General features: G+C 41.8%; 1 protein-coding gene across 1 annotated transcript in view; it reads left to right on the top strand.

The window, feature by feature from the left end:
- Positions 1-19,433, top strand: part of LOC148009959 (uncharacterized) — a 63,215-nt gene that overhangs the window by 20,336 nt on the left and 23,446 nt on the right. The window contains exon 4 of the mRNA XM_087672500.1: positions 17,658-17,921. Coding sequence (XP_087528626.1) covers positions 17,658-17,921 — 264 coding nt within the window. The remainder of the gene's footprint in view (positions 1-17,657; positions 17,922-19,433) is intronic.

Genomic DNA, 19,433 nt, shown 5'->3' with positions numbered 1-19,433 from the left:
TAAAGAGTGATCAACTTGAGAATGATGAAATCCTTGAGATTACATAAATGTATCAAATTTATGATACCATTCTCGTGGTGCTTGCTTCAGCCCGTACAAACTCTTGTTGAGTTTACATACCATGTGCTATTTCCCCTTTGCAGAAAAACCTTCAGGCTGTGGCATATAGATCTCCTCATGTAGATCACCATGTAAGAAAGTGGTTTTTACATCCATTTGTATGAGTTCCATGTCTTCAGATGCCAAGCCCAAGATGGTCCGGAAAGTAGTCATTTTGACTACAGGAGAAAAGATTTCATCAAAATCAATCCCATGTTCTTGCTTGTACCCTTTAGCAACTAGGCGCGCCTTGTACTTTGGCAGAGCAACTAGGCGCGCCTTGTACTTTGGCAGAGAACCAGAAGTGACTTTCATTTTGTAAACCCATTTGCATGGTCGCACTTTTTGTCCTTTTGGCAAATGCATCAAATCCCAAGTGCCATTTGTCATTTTGGCAAATGCATCAAATCCCAAGTGCCATTTTTCATGAGAGATTCCATCTCTGACAACATTGCTTTATGTCATTTCTTACTATCTTTTCTGTCCATTGCTTCTTGAAAGTATGACGGCTCACCACAATTTGCCAACATGACATAATTAGCCACATAGTTCACTCCAAGAACGAACCTATTTGGTTGTCTTTGCACTCTGGTCGACCTATGGATCCAATGGTCAAGATTTGCTGGCTGTTTAGCCTGCAAATCTGCATTAACAGCTTGTTGTTCTGCAGGTTTAGCGTGCTGTACAGCTGGTTCTGGTTGTTCCAAAGGCACATGTTCTCACTGAATTTGTGGTACATCATGGGCAAGATCTTGTTGATCATTTTCAGCATAATTTTTTGCATTTTCAAAAACATTTACAGCAGGTATTTGTTGTTGCCTAATGGGCATTCTTTGCTGTCCTATTGGTACATCCTCCCGGAATACAACCCTTCTGACCTCCTCTGTTTTTTCATGCTGTTTGTGTAGGCGATCTTCCCAGAAGATAACATCATTGCTGCGTACTGCATTTCTTTTCTTGGGATTCCATAATTGATACTCCATCTCACCTTCATCACCATATCCTAGGAAAATACATTTACAAATGTGGCTTGCTTGACCACGCTTCTTGAGGGATCCCCCCCAAAGACCTATCTAGTGATTGATTAATCAAGTTTACAGCTGTCATAACAGCCTCTGTCCAAAATCCATGTGGTAAAGCGGCATGTGACAACATTGTACCGACCTTGTCTTGAATGATCCTGTTCATATGCTCTGTAACATCATTTTGGGGTGGATTATGAGGAGTGAGTTTCCTTTGAATCCCTTTGCTGTCACAAAAGTCCTGAAAGGTTTTGGACACATATTCCCCACCATCGTCAGAGCGAAGACTCTTTAATGTCTTATTGGTTTGATTTTCAGCAAGTGCCATGAATTTTTTAAATTTATCCAAGGCTTCGTCTTTGCGACGGATTGGATAAACCCATTCTTTGCGCGTAGCATCTTCAACTAAGGTAATGAAATACTTCTTCCCCCATAGAGATAATCGTGGCATTTGACATACATCTGAATATACCAACTCTAAGGGTAAAGAATTTAGAGAAAGAGATTTTTTATGTGACGTTTGAGCATGTTTACCATAATTACAATGATCACACTGCTCAAAATCAGCATACCTCAAAGACGGCAAATAACCCAAGCGAGAAAGCACTTTCATTCCAGTTTGACTCATGTGTCCCAACCGGCTATGTTACAAAGAAACACTCAGCTGCTTGGTAATGGCGACTACATGGTCACGCACACTAGATACATGTAGAGGATACAAGGTATCACTTTTGGAGCCCTTGGCAACAATGCAAGAGCCCCTACAAATTTTCCATTTGCTATCCCTAAAGGTGGTGTGATAGCCTTCATCATCTAGCTGCCTTGTGCTTATCAAGCTCTTCTTGAGCTGAGGTACGTCTCACATTATGCAAAACAAACACAGAGTCATGTTGAAATTCTAGTTTTACACTCCCAATGCCTGCAATTTTACATGCATAGTTATCCCCCAAGTGGACAACACCACGTACACCATCTTTGTAGTTAGAAAACCACTCATGATGTGGTGTGACATGAAAAGACACACCTAAATCAAGTATCCAAGTGTGCATATCATTCTTAGTATTTGGAATCAATGCATGTGCACTCAAAGAAGAAGCAAGAATTACATCACCATCACCGTCATTCTCATGAGTGACTACATCAACTTCTATTTTCACATTGCTCTTCTTTGCAGGCTAGTTGTCCTTTTTCTCAGCCTTGTGGTCTTCAGTGTTTTTGTTTTTTCCTTTCTCTTTCTTCAATTGAAAACGATCCCGTTTGTAGTGCCCTTTTTTGCGACAATGATAGCACTCCACATTTTTTCCACAAGACTTGCTTGCGTGCTCTATTTTCAGAACTGCCCTTTTGCTGAAATCTGCCTCTAGTGTGCAATGCATTAGAAGACTTGTTTGCTGAGTTATTTTGCCTATTGAGTTCTTCCATCAGCAAATAACTCTCCACATCAGAATATAACAGTTAAGCATTCGAGTTACTCAAAGCTGTCCTGAAAGTATCCCAACTTTCAAGCAAAGTGCATAGCAAAAAAGTAGCCTTGAACTCATCATCAATATGGAAATTCAAAGCAATCAGCTAACTGAAAATTGATTTGAATCTAGACATGGATGTACCTTCTTTCATGCGAAAGTCCATTAATTTTTCAGCCAATAAACCTTGCTGGCTGCACTTTTCTGAGCATACAATTCTTCAAGTCTGTCCCACATTGCATATACTAAATTCAGCTTCTCAATGTTAAAGAGCAAGTTGTCTGACACTGAGAGCTCAATGATAGAGTGGGCAAGCTCATCCAAGTCATCCCACTCCTCTTGTTCCATGTGTGCTGGCTTTATTCCCTCTGTTTTGATGGGCTTCATTTGTTTCTTTTGCACCAAGGCATTGTAGCACTTCTTTTGCCATATTGCAAAATTAAGTGCATCCTCAAGCTTCTTGATGTGCAAAAGATTGCTGCTGTCATTGTTTCCAGCCATAATTTGTAGTACCAAATTAACTAAGCAGTCACCAAAGGCACGCCGAAATGTTACACAAGTAACCATGGTACACTGCAAGTACCAACCAGCAATGAAAATCCCAAGATTACAGAGATTTCAGATCTGCAAATAGATTTTCAGAATTTAAAAAAAATGTATGTTGTTGTACTTCTCAAGTAATTACTGTTGTACTTCAAAAGCATTCCCGGGCACAAATTTTGACAATTTTGATCAAAAGCCCCAAATTTTTTAGAGGGTATTCGTCTAGATTGTATCAATACATGTACCCAAGTGCATATACCAAACATTTGTTGCATAAATTGAAGGGATTTTGCAAAAGCCCCAATTTTCTTGGGTTCAAAGTGCACAAATTTCAGTGGAATTGAAGAAATTTCACTAAAATGTGAAAAGCCCCAAAATTTCTCGGGCGAATCTGCACCAAATGTGCAATTTCTGAGTCGGATTGTCTTGTCCTATGCGTTGAAGTCCCCAAATCGGAGAAAAGCCCCAATTTTCTTGGGCAAAATTGCACGTTGTGCTTGCGCTTGTGAATAACCGGCAAAGGGGAGACAAATGAATGGTAGAAGTTAAGGAAGATTTAAAAAAAGACACAGGATGGGCCTGTCTTGGCATTGACCATGGCCCATTGGATCTACTACCTAGAGTCGCTCGGTCTGCGACCTGTCGTGCGCCAACGTGGAGCGTGCGGAGCTTGTTACCTGCAATGTGGAGCTGACTGCCTGGTTGGCGCTTGTCGAGCCTGCTCTCTGCCTAAGTCGCCTTGACTGCCGCATGTTTGTGACAACTTGGAGCTTGTCTCGATACATCCATTTTTTCACGCCAGTTGCCTGTCGTCCATCTTCTCATGCCAATGCAGGAAACATCAGAAAAAGAGTAAGTCACAGGAGTGTAAGCACGACACAATGGGTATTCGGTACAATGATGAATGTACCACTTTTAAGGTTTAGATAATATATAAAGTACAAGAGTGTAAGGGTGCGTTCACAACTGAACACTGTAAAAGGCACATTAAGCCTTTATTCCCAACATTGAAGTTGGTATCTTTGGAGGTTCAGATGAGGATTTTGAGTCCTAATAAGTCTTCTTCTATGCGGGACCATATTGATAAGCTTTGGCAATTGCAGATACAGGTCCAAAACACAGGGAATGTGATTACCTCAGAGGATATGGCGATAACTCTTTTCTCTCAGTTATCACCCTAATTTAGTGCATTCTTTCTGCCTTGATTGCTTCAAGGTGGAGAGAGTCCCTTAAGTGGGAGGAGTTGGTTCCTATGGTCTTAGACTAAGAGGAACAATGCAAAGGTCAGAACGCTCTTAAGTGTTAGGGTAGGGTTCAACAACACGCACACACTCATACACACTCACAATGAACAAGTGAATAGCAAGAGAAAAGAGAGGGTTGAAAGGTCACATCCACTATGTGAGAATAAATGAAAGTACAACCTCTAAGATACTAAGTACCACACCCACTGACAGGTGTTCACACGGTGAAAAAAACCATTTTTTAGCGAGAAGGTAAAAAGTGCCCATGAGATAAGGGAGTATTCGCACTAGAACGTAGGAGAAACACAAAAATTGTGACAAACCCTCCTCGAGTGAATGATGTGAATGTTTATAAAAAATAGGTAAATTAATCCCCAAATGGTATCAAGCCTAGAGCCTTGCGAAAGGCTTCAAATTTCTCTCTAAAGAGAGCGTTCGTAAACACATTTGCCAAGTTGTCCTGTGTAGGGACATAAACTAAGTCGATCTCCCCTGCATGGAGTCTTTCTTTGATATAATAATAATGCATCTCAATGTGCTTAGTGCGAGCATGAAAATTTGGATATCTCACAGCTGCCATGGTACTTTGACTGCCAATATAGATAGGGGTAAATGGAGTAGGCAGTAGGCAGAATTTAGGGTTTTATTGTGAAGAAAATCAGATTTCTCTCTCATCTTGACTTTCTCTCACCTTCTCCAACCCATTCTCAAGAGATCTCAGCATTTCTCAACCATTTTGAGCAAATCTCAACCAAATTTGATGGAGATCAGAGAGATCGCTGCTGTAAACCCTAAATTTCTATAGAAATTAGGGTTTAGCAGCCACCTTAGGACTTGTGCCAACATGAGAAGGCATTGTGTACTGAAATCAGCACCTGGAATTCGTGGAATTGGTAGGGATTTCAAATGCCAGGCTATCCATTGTGAATTGGGCAACATTTGGCTAATTGGTGGTTCCATTTGTGCAATTCTTGGGTGAAAATCAAGGGGCAATTGGCGAAAATGGCTTGTTGATTGTATGTACAGTAAGGGGCTTTTGGATCATCAAAGGAGATTGTGGATCTTAACTTGTATTCAATCCATTAGCAATCAAAGTTAAAGAAATACCATAATGGTGCGAGGTTTTGGGGCCAACAAGGTGTCCAATGTCTGAGACTACTAAGGTAATTTGTGCATTTTAAGTTATATTCATTTGCTGATTGCTATAGTTAAGTGCTTCATCAGGGAATTATTGCCCTTTCTAAGAAGGTTGGTTGATTTCACCTGTAATAACGGGAGTAGAGATAGACTTGCAGTTTTGCATCTAAAAGCGCTCAAGAAGCTGCCCAATGTATTTAGATTGTTGCAAAATAATGCCTCTCTTAGTTGTAGTAAACTGTATGCCAAGATAGTAGTACAAGTGGCAAAGATTTATCACATTAAAAACATGTTGCAATTCAGCTTTTAAAGCTGAAAAATGTGGTTTATGAGGTCCAATCAACAACATGTCATCCACATAAAGAATGAGAATCAAGAGGCTATCCCCATCTTTGTGGACATAAAGTGCGCTCTTAGTGTGCAAATTACTAAAGCCAAGAGCAATCAAGTATGTATGTATCTTCTCATACTATGTTGCAGTTGCCTGCAAACGACACACTTTATTTTCATGAACCTTTTCGAACAAAGCCAAGAGATTGAGTGCCTCAAACCTCCTCATGAAGATCACCATTGAAAAAGGTAGTCTTCACATCCAACTGATGCACATGCCAATCATAATGAACAACCAAAGCAATGGCATTGCAAATGGTGGTCATACTTGAAGTGGGTGCAGACGTCTCATCATAGTCAATCCCATGCTGTTAGACATATCCTTTGGCAACAAGATGTGCCTTGTAGCAATCAATGCTACTGTCAAATCTACATCACAATTTGTAAACCCACTTATTGCCTTTAGAACTCTTGCCAACAAGCAAGTCACATAACTTCCATGTGCCATTTTTAGCAATAGAGTTTATCTCTAATTGCATATCTACCATCAAATGTTCATTTTGTAAAGCATCATGTAAAGAAATGGGTTTTTCATTGCATGTGGTAACTACAAGTGTCTATGCAACCAAGTTATCCTATGCATGGCGAGTGGCTGCTCTAGTTGTATCGGGAAGTGGAATGGCCTTTCAATTTGTAAACCCACTTAGTGCCTATAGCGCGCTTGCCAATAGGCAAATCATATTCCCCATTTTTAGCAATAGAGTTTATCTCTGATTGCATAGTTGCCATCCAATGTTCATCTTGTAAAGCTTCGTGCAAAGAAACAAGTTCTTGATTGCATACAATAACTACAAGTTCCTATGCAACCAAGTTACCTTGTGCATGGTGAGTGGCTGCTCTAGTTCTATCAGAAGGAACGTGCTATTTGTTGTCATGTAATGTATCTAATAGCCATTTGGATTGTTTTAGATTCCCGAATAGCAACCCTCTTATCAGCTACTTCATAATCAGCAATGCCTTGATCAACGGGTTGAAAATTAGGTCAATGTTCAGTATGTGTTTGTTGCTAATATTGTTGCTGCAAATCCTCAATAGGTTGCTGAAATTGACCAAAATCAAGTGCACTTTGTTTGTAATAAACTGTCAAACATGTCCATAGGTCCCACATTGGGCTGACTTTTGTAGTCTATGAAGGGCTAACTAGCATGTTCAACGAATATCATATCTACACTAACAAAAATCTTGTTGGTGGAGGGTTGGTACAAGTAGTACCCTTTACTTTTTGCACTATAACCAATAAAGATGCATTTTATAGACTTGTTTTCCTATTTATGTCTTCGTGGCTGTGGTATTAAAGCATATGCCAGACAACTGAAGACACAAATATGTGGCACCAGCAGTTTCCGGCCATTCCAAGCCTCTTAAGGTGTATATTCAACCAATGCTTTAGTTGGGTTGTGATTCAACACATACACTGCACACATGATAGCATCAAGCCAAAACTTTCGGGGCAACTTATTATGTGATAGCATACAACGTGCCATTTCCGTCAAAGTGCGATTTTCTCTTTCAGCCACACCCATTTATTGATGTGTGTAAGGCACAGTACACTAATGGATAATGCCCCTTTTAGCTGAGGAGTTCAAATCCTATGGCATATATTCCTCCCCTCAATCGGTACATAGTGTGATCAACTTGCATCAATTGCCATTTTCAGCAAAGTCCAAGAATGTTTTAAAGCATACAAATACTTCGGATTTGTGCTTGCTCACATATGCCCAACAATGACAATTCATGTCATCAATGAAGATAGCAAAGTACGAGTATCCTTTGATGGATTTGACACACATGGGCCCACAAACATCACTATTCACAAATTGTAAGTTTGATCAGCATGCATTGACTCGCCCTTGGAAAACGAAGCACGATGCATTTTGCCTAGTACACAACTTTCACATACATTGTGAGTAGCTGCGTTCAACGAAGGGAGATCGAGCACCATATTTTTGCTTTTTAGGCGAAGTAAATTGGCATAATTATGATGATCAAATTAAGCATGCCATAACTCAATGCCATCCCCAATGGTGGCATCAACATGTAATGCATCCTTTGATACTCTCCTCTCATATAAATCAAGCTAATAGAGTCCATTATACAAAGTACCAATGACAATGAGGGCATCCCCATCACTATAGTCATAGACATTGCATCGATCCATATGGAATTTAACCACAAGACCAGCACATACAATGGCTGAAATTGAAAGTAAGTTTTTCTTTATGCTTGGTATATACAAGAATACCTTTTCAAGCATGATAGTTTTCCCATCCACTATAATAATGGGAATCTGACCAATGCCTTGAATTGCACGTGAATCATTGCTTGCATATACAATGGATTCCTCCTTTTGTACATTTGCTTATGATACAAACAAGTCACAAAAGACATTATATACTTAGAAGCTCCACCGTTAAAATACCATGTACTACAATTCCCAGCAACCTCAAAGACCACGCTTTTGTGAGGAATGATCATATGAACAACGCACAACAAAGGCATAAGACCCAAGCTTGCCAAATGTGCAGTTGCATCCTTTGCATTTGCTGAATTTTCAACAACAGTCATGCCCTATTGTTTCTTCTTTTCACTTGCCATTCTTTTTTTGCATTCTTCAGTAACACGCCCCTTTCTTCTCGTAATAATTGCACCTTCTTTTCTTAGCACCATCATCCTTGGTGCTTGAAGAGTCCATAGAAGAAGCTACTTTGCCTTTTCCCATTGAGTACGAGGGCTGCCACAACTTTCCCTTGTTTTGATGGCTGGCTGTAAATGCTTGATTATCCATACTTATATTAGAGCGATATAGCCTCAATTGTTCCTCTTGCAAAAATAGTGATACCAACGCATTAAATGTGTAAGCATTAGCATCTCCTTGTGCAGGTAAATGGAATGTAGTGGAAAAACTCTGGTAAGTATCAGATAGATCAGCCAAGACTATAGATACAAGAAAGTTGCTCTGTGATGTCCTTAATACGTGCCATGTATGCATCCACAGAATCACCCTCTGTTATGTGTTCCATCTCAAGTTGCTTACACAAATAGGCTACACAAGCTTCATTATGCATTTGATACAAGAAAGCAAGTTTATCCCAAGCGTCCTTGGCCATTGTGCATGACCGAATATGTGGAATAACTTGCCTGTTGCATGAAAGTGCAATCAAAGCATGAGCTTGGCCATCATGCCCATTCCATCTCAACTAATTTGCTATGGGAGTTGTAGGAGGAGGTGGAGCTAAAGATCCATTGGTGATTGTGGATGAGCTAGAAGAACCTATGACATTTTGTGTAGCAAGGCCTACAAGCCTAACTTTTGAACCACGTACATAACCCCAAAACAGCTTGATAACAAGTACATGCTTCATCATGTATGCCCACATGGGATAATTAGTGCCATCAAATTTGTAAGCCCCCAAACATGTTGCGCAAATCATTTTGCTCGGCCATTGCTTGCTGAAATTTCTGTTTTTTTTTGTAATCAGCTGTTGTCCAAGGTACAAATGCACTTGTAGCACAAAAATAAAGCAAAGGAAAGATAAAAAAATTGATGGTATCAATGAAAAATTTGCGGTTGAAAAGGCTCCAATGTGTGCAAATGTCCATGTGGAAGGTGTAACTGCCCTCAATGTTGGTGAATTTGGAAAATTTTCACAAAAGATTTAAATATAATCGATGAAATTTAGTGAAATTGAAGCTCGAACGTGAAAACCTCTAAATTTTGGCACAAAATTGAGCAATTTCTAAGCATGTAGTTGAAAATTTGCAAAAATTTGTAGAGATTTGGGATTTTTAGGTAAAAGCCTCAAAATTCTTAAAGAAAGTTGGGAGAGATTTGTGTTTGCTACAAAAAAACCCCAAACTTTGTGCTCAATAGGGGTAGTTTGCGCAAATAGAAGCAGTTTAAGTGGCTTAACATTGATTAATGATTGGGAGTTGATTATTTTAATGTAAAATAATGTTGAGCAGCACGTGTGAAGGTTGTCGGGCAGAGATGTGAGGTTCGCAGACTGTTGGGAATATAGTTGACATGGCATACATTGTGAGCTATTAGATGTTGGATTTAACGTGGCAGGGCAGCGGATTTGCAAGCAATAAGTTTGATGGGAGAGCTATTGGAGGTGAAGGGAGAAGCCCAAGTGAAAGCATGAGCAAGCAGAAGCAAGAGAGGTGTGAACTATGGTGGATGGATGGAGAGAGAGAGAGAGAGAGAGAGAGAGAGAGAGAGAGAGAGAGAGAGAGAGACTCAAGACGTGGAAACTCCAAAAGTCACAATGTGTGACCGACCGTCCCTTTATTTGAATGTCACTGAAAGAATAAAGAATGAAGTGACAGTGATGGGCACCCATCGCCTACAATGCGCAGGTACGGCTATTGTCAGTGTAGTAATATACGGGTGGCTAGGCAGAGGCACCTTTACCCCCAACAACCGCCCACTTAAAGACGAATGTGACTGCAATGAAGAGGAAATAAGAAACAAAAGTGACAAAGTACAATGTATACATAGAGTACAACAGGATGAGAAGTAGAGATCATCTCATCCAACACCCATTAACTTCGTGAGGAAGGAAAAACGCTCTGCTGAGAGACTTTTCGTGAGCAGATCTGCAAGATTTTGGTCAGTTGAGATCTTGACAAGATCAACAAATTTGTTCTCAACGACCTCTCTGATAAAGTGGTACCGCACCTCAATGTGCTTCGTCTTTGTAGCATGGAAGACTGGATTCTTGGCTAATTGAATAGCACTCATAGAATTCGAATGCAATGTAGGAACCACGTCAGTCATACCAAGGTCTGCCACCGAACAGCCTAACCAGAGAGCCTCCTTGCAAGCCTCAGTAGTTGCAATATATTCGGCCTTTGTAGTAGAGAGTGCCATGCATTTTTGCACCTTGGACATTTAAGAAAAGACACCCTAGTAAAGAAAAAGACATAGCCAGAGGTGGATTTTCTATTGTCTGCATGTCCTGCATAATCAAAGTTAGTGTACCCCACTACTCCTTTGTCTTGGCCACCATAACATATGCACATATCTGTTGTGTCCTTGAGGTACCTCATGATACCCTTGACGGCATCCCAATGCCGCCTGCTTGGTGTAGCCATATAGCGTGTCACAACTCCCATTGCAAAAGCTATGTTAGGATGAGTGGCTATCATGGTAGACATCAAACTGCCTACTACAATGCATAAGGGATCTTGGCCATCTCGGTCTTTTGCTCATTGAACTGCGGACAATCGGCTTGGCTCACCCTCACATGAGAAGGCAAAGGGCAGCCAACAGGCTTAATATCTCCTATTAAAACCCTTAGCAACCAATCTAGCCTTACAGGTAGACTTGGGCATCCAGGGGTGCTCTTCAACTTGTACACCCACTTGCATGGCAATGCACACTTTCCACCACGCAAAGGAACCGATTCCCACACATGATTTGTTTATAAAGTGTCAAACTCTAACTGCATGAGTGACTATCACCATGGTGCATGGCCTCATCATAAGTGAGAGGCTCACCTGTATCTGCCACCATTACATAATCAATGGAGGGCTCAAATCGCTCAGGAGGATGTCTAGCTCTAGCAGAGCATCTCAAGGTAGACTGAGGAGCCTGCACATTCCGTCTAACATCATGGTCATGGGCTACTGGAGCATTAGCTGTTATTGCATGCTGTCTAGCTGGCTGTACGGGAGCAAGAGGATCCTCCTGAAAGATAATCCTACGTATCTCGACTATCCACTCGGGCTGCTTATGCATCTTTTCCTCATGGAAAACTACATCATGGTTGCGGATGACTTTCCAAGCCTGTGGATCCCATATGCGATAGCCCATCTCATCTGCATCCCCATAACGAAGAAAGATTCATTTCATGGACTTGGAATCTAGCTTTGTGTGCTCATTCTAGGGTTATGATTAAGGGTCAAGCTATGGGCAAATGGATGTGCTTTGATACCAGTCGAAGGAAAGAGCCCAAGTGGAAGCATGAGCAAGTAGAAGCAAGAGAGGTGTGAGCTATGGTGGATGGAGCAAGAGAACAAGAGAGAGAGACTCAGGATGTGGGAACTCCAACAATGTGTGACTGACCTTTCCTTTATTCAAGTGTCATTGAAGGAATAAAGAATGAAGTGACAATGATGGGCGCCCGTCGCCTGCAGTATGTAGGTACGGGTATTGTCAGTGTAGTAATACACGAGCGGCTAGGCATAGGCGTCTTTACCCCCAACAAGAGGGTAGCGTGCAATTGTTGCTTGACTTGGCATGCTTGTAGTTGTCGGGTGAGAAGTGTGACCACAGGAAGTAGCTATCGACTGAGAAGCATGATGGGATAGGGCGTGTTTGTTTGATAGGGTAGTGCAGGCTGCAATACAGACAGTTGTGAAAGCAAATGAGTTGTTGGCACTAGGACGAGCTGCACCTATTGTTTTGCGGATTATGGAGACCATGTTGGTAGGCAAGAGGCAAACAGTGTGTAGGCTATTAGTGAAGACGCATAGCATGCAGCCAACTAAATGTGGCACACAAACTGAGAGAAAAGAGAGCAGCCGAGCTCGAGGTCAATGGCAGCTATGGCGATGCACAAGCAAGGTGGTGGCTGAGAGGTATGGCTCTAATACCACTATTAGATTAGGGTTCAAGAGTGTGCGCCCACACGCATACACACACGTTCACAATGAAGGAGTGAACAACAAAAGAAAAGAGAGTGTTGGAAGGTCACATCCACTATATAAGAATGAATGAAAGAACAATCCTTAAGGTACTAAGTACCACACCCACTGACAGGTGTTCACGCGAGGAAAAAACCCTTCTCTTGCTAGAAGGTAAACAATGTTCGTGGCATAAAGGAGCATTCACACTAGAACATAGGAGGAACATGAAACGTGTAGCATCAAATCAGAGGCTTTGATCAACTAGTCGTCCCAACAGAAGGGAAATAACAACGTCCCAACAGAAGGGAAATAACAACAACAATGAGAAGTCAAAACAAGACAAAGCCAAAGAGTCTACTTGCCACATCTGTAGCAAGACATGTCATTGGAAGAAAGATTGCCCCGACAAGGACAAGAAGGACATCAAGAAGGAGAAGATGACAAAGAACTCTAAAGCAGTGGTTGCTCCTTCATCGGCTGCCTTCCTCCATTTGGAGTTAATAGAGGATGTTTCTTTGATAGCCATTGATGCAATGATAATGGTCCCATGGTCTTATGAGTAGATTGTGGACAATGGTGCTTCTTGCTACACGACAACTCCTTCAGATGGGATTTTGCTGTATGCATCTAATGCATGGGCAAATTCTCATAGATGACAGTTCTTCGGTTCCCATTAAAGGCAAGGGTGATATGCAGTTGATTTCGGATGGGCAAGGCGGTGCCCACACATCAAAGGTGCTTTATGTGCCGGTAAGGTATCATCTCCTTTCAATAAGCAAGCTAGACAAGCTAATCAAGCAAGACTGCCTTAGAGATTGCCATGTTCAATGCCATGAATATGGTGGATTGAGAGTTGACTACTCCTAAGACTAAAAAGGGATAAATGTGAAAAGATTTATGTTTACAAAACAAAATGCCAATGCATTGGAGGTATGCAAGAGGCAATGCAAGCATAGTCATGCTTATGCAAAATGCTATGCAATGGTGCCACTTGGACAATGCCAGCTTGCAGGGGAAGTGTTCACTTGCCCAAGTGCCCTTTTTCAATCATAGTCATTCTAATGATGTGGACGAAGATACAAAGTATAAACACATAATATTTGAATTAAAAGAAATTGTAAACGACATTTTGTCACCACTAAGAGAAGAAAACCACCTTCTCTTAGACTAGAAGGGAAAATGGGAGGGAAGCACTCTCTCATTGTCAATTTGAAAAAGTAAGGGAGAAAGTATCCAAGCTGATCCTGGGTAGTAAATACTATAGTATCAACCGATTGACTATCTTGGTCAATATGTTTGCAAAATTGTCTAATGAAGGCATAAACTCTAGGTGTATGGTACCTAGCTCACCTTGCTCTCTAGTAAAATGGAAATGAGCTCCAACATGCCGTGTCCAAGGTGTGGTGTGTTAGCAATTGTGTGTGTCTTGTGTGGTCATCTCTTACCCGTGAGCCCCCATCTAAGACAGACAAAGACATTAGGGGCTTTGACATTGTATTTGTCTATCATTTTATGTGCTTCAAGCTCTTAAGATGGAGGGCACATTAGTGTATTTCTTTTTGGGCACTTTTGGTTGTCTTGGGCAACCACATTTTGGGCCTAGCCACTTTATTACTAGTTGTGGCCCCAGTTTGCCTATATATAGGTGGCCTGCCCTCCCACTCTCATTATCCATCATTTGATCCTTCATGATCAGCCAGCCCTCCTCATTCTCTCATCCCCTTGCTACCGTTTGGTGCCCACACTGACGCATAGTGCTGCGTGTTGGCGCAAACCCTTGCAGCCTTATACCTTACAGCCATTGTAGTCACATTGTTCCTTCTCACTTGCATTCTCTCTTTGTCTCCTCCTCTTTGTGTTCACTTTCCTTTCCATTGTGTACTCCCACGTACTATCAAAGCCACGTGTGGGAGCTGGAGATCTATGAAGAGGAGCATGCTGTCCCTGATAAATCCAGCTGGGCACCTTCCAACTTGTGCAGCACACTTATGTTTACCCTAGAACCTTGCTTTGTGGATCAAGGTGGCCTCTACCAATGCCTGGCTGCCTATTTACTGCCTAGAGCAGGCTGGATTTGGGCAGGAGACACCATTTCCAGGCTGCATTCTGCATCCAAGTAGCTCATCAGTGCTGGGCAGCCTGATTTTTGCCCTCTCCAACTTGCATTTTGCAAGGTGGACTGTGTTTTGTGCAGATTCTACCTCTGTTTTTTCTGTGTTTTCATTGGGGCAGCTGCTGTAGCAGCCAGGTGGCATCACACTCAGCTGACGGGTCTTCTCTAGGTGCAGGCAGGCCTTTTTCAGGTGGCCACACACTTCCTCTCCCTGTGTTCTACTGCTGGGAGTCTCCGCCTATCCTACATGGTACCTCAGTACTCTGGGACGATCTCTCTTTACGCTAGGCAGCCCCTTTATCAACTGGGTGACAGGTTTTCTGATCCATTTGACCGCATTTATTGCAGCCATATCCTTTATATCTGCGTTTTGCAGATGTATCCCTCTTGCGTGGTATTGAGTCACATCTTCCACCTTGGATGCTCCTCGTCTTTATCACTATCCATTTGATTAGCACACCCACAGGCCACGGACCTCGTATAGGTGAAGGAGAACCCAGTTGCAGCATCTTCTTTGTTTTCATGTAGGTACTTTATTGAAGGACATCTATGGCCGACATGTATGCTTTGGGGGATCGTGTGGTTTGGGACAATTTAGACTCCACCATCCTATCCTTCTTTCCCACTATGTTCTTCCAGGGCTTCGAGTCCCCGATTGGCATTTTTGGCATCTCTTGAGTAGGTGCCAATCCTACCCTCTCTACCCACATGCGACAAGCTGGATGGGATGAATTACCGTCTATGGTCGTGCTGCATGGAGTGCCTCCTCGACAATTGTGGCCTTTGGGATTTTGTTATTGTCTCTATACCACGACCTACCGTGGATTCTCATGATGGTGTGTTTGTGGATTTGGTAGCTTTATGGGAACGATTGAATGCTATAGCCTACTCTTTTCTCATTTGGAGTTGTGCATATTTAGTGCTTGTGCATGCTAGACATTTGCATGGTAGCAGAGGTTTGGAGGAGATTGGCATCTCTCTTCCAAGTCCAAACATTTGGGCATGGATTATCTCTTTAGTTGAAGCTATGACAACTTTTTATCGTACACAGATTCCCCTAGGATTAGGGATCACATCCACAAGATGGAGGAGATTCAAGATGAGCTTGCATCCTTGGTATGGACATTTCTTTGGAGGACCTAGCTATGAGACTTCTCTCACATCTTCCTTCACCGACGTATGATTTGTTCTACACCAGTCTTCTCACTTTTTATAGTCGGGACATGCTCACTTGTGAGGAGCTCTATAGGTACAAGACAAGCCAAGCAGAAGAAAGGGAAGATGAAGAAGTTGGAGTCATTGTCCCACTTTGATACAGATCTTGTGGGAAAGTGTAGAGGATATCCCACCTGTCCTCATTGTGGGAAGACCTTGCACCCTGAGAAGAAGTGCTAGAGAAAATACCCTCACCTTTGTCCGAGAGCGAATAGTGGATCTACGTTGAAGCCTTTGTCTACCTCTTCGTCACACTATTACCACCAAGTCACTGTTTCTACACATTTATCAGGTGTAGAAGCCTTCACTGCATATCTCGTCTTTTGAGCAACCTTGGCTCATTGGCAGTGGTAAATCGAGTCATATGACTCCCCGAGGTGATTTGCTGCAAGATCTCTATCCGTTTGAGGATATCATCACTACTAGTGACATCCCTTCGGTGAGTCTTAGCGGTGTTGAAACCTTGCCTCTATTGTCTAACCATCCATTGCACTCCACTTCGGAGGCCCTACATGCTCTGGAATTGGGCTTCCATCTTCTCTCAGTTTACGGCCTTTTTCGACTCAAGATCCGCATTGTCTTCACTAAGCCGGTCATCTCTCTTGAGGATTTTTCTACAAAAGCCATTTGTGATAGGTTGGCAAGAGAGGGGGCTATCCATGCTCCATTCCCCTTCCATTGTGTAGGGCCCTTAGAGGCAGCTTTCTATTGCCGCATTTATTCCCAATTGTGCACCCTTTATCCCACAGGTTTCATCCCATCCCCCACCATCTCCTCTAGTGGTTCCCTCGTACCTCCCATTCCTTTTAGAGGGGGATGATATCAGTGATGCAGCTGTGGATTTCTTGGAGGCTGGCCCTTTGTGTTTCAAAGGGGGCCTCCCAGTTGTGTGAGGAGTTTCTTTTAGGGTTTCTAGTCTACTTCGGGCCTTTCTTTTATTCAGCGACCTTAGTGTCATGTAAGAGGAGCAATTTATCGCTAGATGGTGTTGTATTGCATAGATCAAGATGGCCATATAACAGATCTAGAGAGTTATAATACATTAACCATTTGCTAAAATGTGGTTTACTGCCTTTGGGTTCACGAAGGCTAATTTCACTAAGTATTTCTTAGAGCTGTATAATTGTGTCGGATTTTGAAACATTAGAAGAATATTCATCACCCAAAGATTAGAGAACTAGTTTTGACTGGATGTTATTATAGACATTCCTGATATAGTTGTACTATGAAGCTTTTTAGATGGAGGCATTCTTATGTTCATTTATGTGAAATCTTGACTGTTTGATCTTAATAGACATTATTGTCTCTGAATGGTTGCTTTCACAGGGCAATGGGATGCATTTTATCCTTGTGCGCATTTAATAGTAATGATTTCTTAAACACTTGGGTAACATTATTAAGGAGCTTTGCGATTTTTGATTCTGTCTTAGCTGTTTTGCATCATCTGAACAAAAGTATAAGAACATTAGCTGTTTTCAATTATCTCAATTATTTTTTGGATAGTTGAACATTGCATTGTGAGGAGCATTAGAAATTTATTATTTTATATAATCTTTTTCTCATTATAGAAGAAAATGCATGAGAATAAGAGCACAAAGTTTCTACTTTTTCTCTGTTTTGCCCTAACAGCATAGGCAAAGAGTTTGATCATCCTTTGTCCCATTGACCTACTGTAATATTGAAGGTGTATTCTGCTGTAAGGCTAAGGGAGCCATATGTGAACAAGAATGTTGTGAATCTTTTGCAAATTGAGGGTTTATTCTTGTTATTCTAATGTGATGTGTGTACTTTTGTTCAGATAACTGGGTAGCTTCTCAAAGTTCCTATCATTTGGCACCTTGGGAGCAGTTGTTGGAAGAAGATGGAGCAGCAACCAGAGGACATAGTATGAATTTACCTCCTCAGGTTGAAAGGATTGATTCTTCATTTCAAGTACACCAGCTTGGCATCGCATCACCAGGGAATCCTTTTATAGAAGATCTTGACAGAGTTAGCAATTTTTCAGAAGCGGAGAGTAGCCATCCCTTGTTGAGAACTCAATTTGCAGAGAATAATCATGCAGGTAATCCTCCCGTTTGATTGTTCTAAATAAGTTACGACTAATTGAGTCCCTATGGGCATTGGAGCTTATGCATGTTTTGGGCAGTAAACAGCACAGATGAGCTCCAAAGAATTTGATTTTATGATTATCAGCATAGAGCATTTTCAAGATTTTTCACATGCAGAAGATGAAATCTCTAGTCCTAGTGGTACAAACATTAGGTTATCTAATTTGAGTAGGAGTTATGGATCTTCAAGAGAAAATTGTAATCTGTGAGGAGCACAACTTCCTGTTGAAGAGCCATAACTCATTTGTTAACGCAGCATCATCTGCCTTGTCTCTGGAAGCCATAACCACATGTCAACCTGGCATCAGCTGCCTCCCATCTGGAGAGTTGTAGCCCATGGTAGACATTTTTGTTTTTGCTGCTACATCCCTTGAAAGTCATCTCCTCATCATCTATACCTAAGGAGGACTGTGATTCACTCCCTCCCCAGCTGTCCACCTTCATCTAATGTCTTCTCCAACATCCCCTGCCTGAAGGATTGTGTTTTGTTCCCTCCACAAAGCATTCTTCTTCATAGAGGCCATTGCACGATCAGTCAGGACATTTAGCTGTGCATGTACAATAGCTTGTGGGAGTGTGGCCATTCTTTGGATCATACGAGAGGTCGTCATCACTAAAGGCCATTGTCATGGTTCCCATCCATCATTATACTCCTCAATCGCTTGTGTAGGCTCTACCCTTGTAGTAGAGCCTCTGCTGCACCATCCTCATCCTCCTTCTGTACAACATATGGTGTGTTATACTCCTGTCATGCTCCATCTTCTCATTGCCTCTTATTGTGGATCAAGCTAGGCCCCATATAAGAGCATTGTAAATAGGTGTGCTGGTGACCAAGGTATCAAATATCCACAACTTCATCCTCTGCTTTTGGATTTGAATATGAGCTCATCTAGACTTCCAGGTACTCAAGGCTGCATACTTTAGTGTCAACTGGTCCATAGCTGTCCTCCTCATGCAAAGCTGTGGCCTAGCAAAAGTAATCCCTGGGTATATAAGAGGTCACTATCTCCAATGCCTCCCCCATATACTGGAATTGTAATCTAAGTCCAGTGGTCCAAGCTGCGGATGTATTGAAGACCATTACCTTGGTCTTTCCCAGATTCATGTCAGGTCCTGGTCCACACAGAACTTCTGCAATCCATCAAATGATGCTATAGGAAATCTGATACGAGCATAATATCATTTGCATATAGGAGGATTGAGACCGAGGTACCATGTGTACTTCTCACTTACATACACACACCCGGATTTGTATTAATGTCTACCAAAGGCCAAATTGGTCTATGGGACAAAAATATCTGAAGTTCCAAGGAACTTTCATGTTTCCCATGAGAGAGAGAATCACAGCAGACAAAGGTGGCTGCACTCACGACAATCCCATGACCTATATTGAGATGAACAATTATGTTGACAATCCCACAAACTATATTGAGGCGAACATTTATATTGACAACCAATGTGATGCA

The sequence above is a fragment of the Lygodium microphyllum genome, chromosome 30 (assembly GCF_053477565.2).
Source record: "Lygodium microphyllum isolate KBCC chromosome 30, Lygodium_microphyllum_v1.1.10, whole genome shotgun sequence".
NCBI lineage: Eukaryota > Viridiplantae > Streptophyta > Polypodiopsida > Schizaeales > Lygodiaceae > Lygodium > Lygodium microphyllum.
The sequence above is the reverse complement of the archived record's forward strand: the minus strand, read 5'-3'. Positions and strand labels throughout refer to the sequence as shown.